The sequence below is a fragment of the Condylura cristata genome, unplaced genomic scaffold, assembly GCF_000260355.1.
Source record: "Condylura cristata isolate star-nosed mole 26May11 unplaced genomic scaffold, ConCri1.0 scaffold00005, whole genome shotgun sequence".
NCBI classification, from domain to species: Eukaryota; Metazoa; Chordata; class Mammalia; order Eulipotyphla; family Talpidae; genus Condylura; species Condylura cristata.
Window position 1 is genome coordinate 55932580 of NW_004567106.1, and position 4306 is coordinate 55936885.

The 4306-nt window shown below is 38.3% G+C and overlaps 1 protein-coding gene across 1 annotated transcript in view; it reads left to right on the forward strand.

Moving 5' to 3' along the window:
- LOC101618892 (hyaluronidase-1-like) overlaps window positions 1–2097 on the forward strand; it is an 8112-nt gene extending 6015 nt beyond the window's left edge. The window contains exon 3 of the mRNA XM_004677173.1: window positions 1642–2097. Within this exon, the coding sequence (XP_004677230.1) occupies window positions 1642–2097 (456 nt within the window). The remainder of the gene's footprint in view (window positions 1–1641) is intronic.
- The last annotated feature ends 2209 nt before the right edge of the window (window positions 2098–4306 follow it).

Here is a 4306-nt window from a genome sequence, read left to right on the forward strand (position 1 = left end):
CATGTGGTCACCTCCGGGGCAGGCGGGAATTGAACTCATGCGGAAGTGGCTTCAGCCTCTCAGTGCAGTGCTTTAACCCGCTGCGCCACCAGGGAGGGCCTGGGACCTCTTTTACTATGAAAAATATCCCAGGATGTACTTATATACAATGGAATACTACTCAGCAATCAAAAAGATAAATTCATGCCATTTGTGGCAATGTGGTTGGAACTAGACAGGATTATTCTAAGTGAACTAGGGAGGAGAAACCAATACTAATGGTGTCACTTATATGTGGATTAGAGAGAAACCAAACAAAGAATCAGACAAAAACAAGCGTTAACACTGATGCTTGAAAACTGACCATAGAGCTGACACATCCAGGAAGGGAGAGGACTAAGAGGGGAGAAAGTGGAGGTGGACAGAAGGGAGACAGGATGGGGTGGGAAGGGAGAGCATGATGGATAGTGGTGGTGAATTATGGGCACTTTGGTGGTGGGAAAAACAAATGTGGTGACCACATTTGAGGGAAGAAATCCTATACTATGAAAAAAATGAACAAGGATGTAAAATAATGACAAGACATTAAAAAATTCCCACCTTTTTAAAGTTTATTGAAGTTAATTATGCATTGTTAATTATATGATCTAATAGAAAATTTATGTTTTAATCAGCATTGAAAACTAGGAGTTTTCCATTAACTTTCCTTGGTGGATCAAGACAGGCATTATGGAGATTCTTGCCAGCTTCTTCTAGATTAGCTGATGATATCTCCTCAGCGAGGGTAGCTCATCCTGCAGCACATAGTGTGATAACAGAAGGAAATGTGTGTTGGTGTGACCGCCTAAAGTTACTGATGCGTCAGTGACAGCCTAATGGCAGACTTGAAAGAAAACAGCCTTACCTTCTACCTCTGGCCATTTCATTGTACATAATGACCTTTTTACTTCCTATAATCTGACTGACAAAGTGTGGTGTATTTTTAATGTGAAACACTGAGCCATAGCTAAAATAAAAAACCTGAACCACATGTATCATTATGGAAAAGAAAATCTCAAAAATGTTAGGTTTAACAAACAAGTTGCAGAAAATAAAATGTCCCAAAGGAAAAAATTAACACAAATGTTTACAAAAAACCTACACATATATTTATAATTATATATAATGTATGTTCAAAGTTATAGAATCATGAATGTAAATGCTGGCCAGCAACTTCAGAACTATTATCTCCACAAAGGTAAGGTAAAGGATGTTGTCATTTGGCAGTCTTAGAAAAATCTGACCTAATGTTAACATATATCAGGTCTCACTGTTAAAACGTTTCACAATTAAAGTTAAATTTTAAAACCATCCCCTAGTAATGATTCTCTTTATAAATTGCTATTACAAATTGCTCTTTATATTAAGGAATAGTCTCACGGGGAAATACTGCATCATTCCCCGACAATCATATGAAATTGACTTTGCCTAGTATTCCTAATCATAGATATAGATCATCATTTCTGTGACCTTCTAAGGGCTTAGTCTCTCATTTAAATGATGAATACTTTGAAATGTGCTTCCTCAGCCTTATCACTTATAAAACACCAGGTATTAATAACACCAGGATAATGCAATCCCATTTTGAGAGTGATCTCAATAGACCTCTATTTTTTCCTACAGGAGAGCTGCTTATCTGTGAAAAAATCTGTTGGGGGGCCCCTGGGCCATTATGCTGTTAATGTGACTTCTGCAGCAAAACTTTGCAGTCAAGGTCTATGTAACTATAATGGACGATGTATCCGAAAAACACCTGGGTCTTTCTCCTATCTGCATATGCCCGCAGGTAGTAATAAGAAGTTTGTTCTAGACAAAGGCTTCAGATTCACCATCTCTTCATCCAGTAAACTGAAGATAATAGAGGACATGAAGAATGCATTTGTGTGTCACTGCTATTATGGTTGGCATGGAGAGTCTTGCCAGAAACACTCTTCAGAACTCTTTAGAGAGAATAATAAGGCTGCAACAGCCAACTTTAACTTAACAGTTTTTCTCAGCATGATCTCATCTGTGATTCTGCTTAATTTTTTGTATCCCTACTACAGTATCAGTTTTTTTCCTTGCAATGCTGAAAAGTAAAATATGTTGATTTTTTTTTTCCTTTAACTTCAGTTGACTTCTAAAATATGTATTGGCTTTAAGTTAAGAAAAAAAGGGCAATAATTGGCTCCATTTATTGATATAACAATGAGTTATTGGGTGTTGACTTCATGCTATGCACTTAGATAAGGAAGTATAACAAAGTCTTGAGACCTTAAATTCTTTTTTAAAGAGATTTATTTATTTATGGATGTAAGAAGTGGGGTGTAGGCCAGAGGTGAGGGGTACAGGGTGAGAGGATTTATCAAAGACAGAGTGGGGAGCAGAACAGGCAGACTGGCTGAAGTACACTGCTGAGGGGAGCAGTGATGAGACAGGAGAGGTCTGCTGCGCTATGTGGGTCAGCTCCCTGGCTAAGGGTCGAACTCGTACTGCAGTGGCTGTGTATAGCCTCATAGTGCTGTGTTTTATCTCTTGTGCCACCAGGGAGACCCAAGAACTTAAATTCTAGTGGGAACATGTACACTAATAAATAAACACACACATCAAATGTGATAAGCACTGTGAGCACTAGTAAATAAAACAGTCGTGGCAAATAAGTAGTGAGTTAAGGTTTCGCTACTGCTATGACCTGAAGGCACAAGGAACAGGTGACAAATATATCTGAGAACATTCTTGGCATAGGAAAAAACAAGATGTGGAATATTTCAGACTCTCAAGTAGGCCAGTGTGGTTGACACAGGAGAAGGAGTGAGGTGAATGGGGAACCAGGTCACTAATGAACTTGATTAGAAGTAAAAGTCTGAGTGCAAGTACCTTTTATTTTATTAAAGATTTTCTTGCTTATGCATACAGAGCTGGGGTACAGACCAGAGCTTGCAGGGGTGGCGAGAGGCTTCACCAGAGACAGAGTGGGAAACAGAACAGGCTGATCGATAAAGTACACTGCTGAGGGGCACAGCAAGCCGGTCAGGAGAGGTGGGCCATGTGGGTCACCCGTAGGGTCGGAGATCCAACTCTCATTGAAGTGGCTGCGCTGGCTTGCAGTGCTTTGCTGTAATCCAGTGTGCCACCAGGGAGGGCCCACCTTTTATTTTTGTAATCATTGAAAAATTTCTGGATGAAAGTTGGTCAAATAAGATATACTGTGTATGATTAACTTTTTAATACACTTAAATTGCATAGGAACATTGCATAGGATCTATTAGGGGAGTAACTACAGGGGCCTTGAGACTCCAATCATATCAAAAAGAACTTGAAAGAAGGTCATATGGGGTGTAGAACACACAACAAAATGTTAGCTAAACAAATCATATGTTAGGTACTAGCTGTTTGAGCTGCAGAGACTGGAAATTGCTAAATAGTACATGTGATCTCAAGGCACCAAGTTAAAGTAATGAGAATCTGAACTGAGTGCTAGGAATTCAGTCTCAGTCCAAGTCACTAGGACTCCTAAAAATTCAGTTAGCAAACACCTGTATCAGAACGTCACCCTTATTACCCTTTTACAAGTTGAAATTTATACAGGTCTTTGAGTTGATAGTTGTTGGTAATAGTAAAGCACACTGTGCCTCTAAACAGCTCATTTTCTTCCAGTTCTCTATGGCAAGTCATTTGAAAAATCCATGTATCCCTTGACCAGACTTATTTATAATCCAGAGCATCTTCTTCTTTTTTAAAGTTTCAAAAGAGATGATAGTATCCCATCTGTTATTTCTCTCTTTAACGTAGATATTTTCTTGTCTGCCACCTTCCAAATATTGTAATTTGATTGATTCATCATTTACTAAGGGGAGAAGTGAAACTTAAAGAGGCAGTGAAATATACAAGCTAAATTGAGGGCTATTTGTTAAATCCCCTTATTTTGTTGGTATCCTGCTCTTCCAAGGGTGCAATTACAGTAATTAGATTGTTGTGCCCAAACAAGAAATATTTTTACAACTACCATAATTGGTCCTAAGCATGAAAAATAAAAGGAATGGTTCCTTCTATTGTTATAGTGATGTTTTTCAATGGGTATTACATCAGGATTTTGATATTCACTAAATTCCAATAAGGCAAGAAATGAAATTATTAATAAAAATTATCACCATTTTGAAGATGAAGAAAATATCATGTGGAAAGAGTGAGAGGTGTAACCAATTTTACCCAATCATCAGTGAATATATCAAGGACAGAGTGCTTATCACTGTCATTGATGATTTAAATTTACAGTGCCTCTTGCCCCTCCCTGGTGCAGCACTGAGAA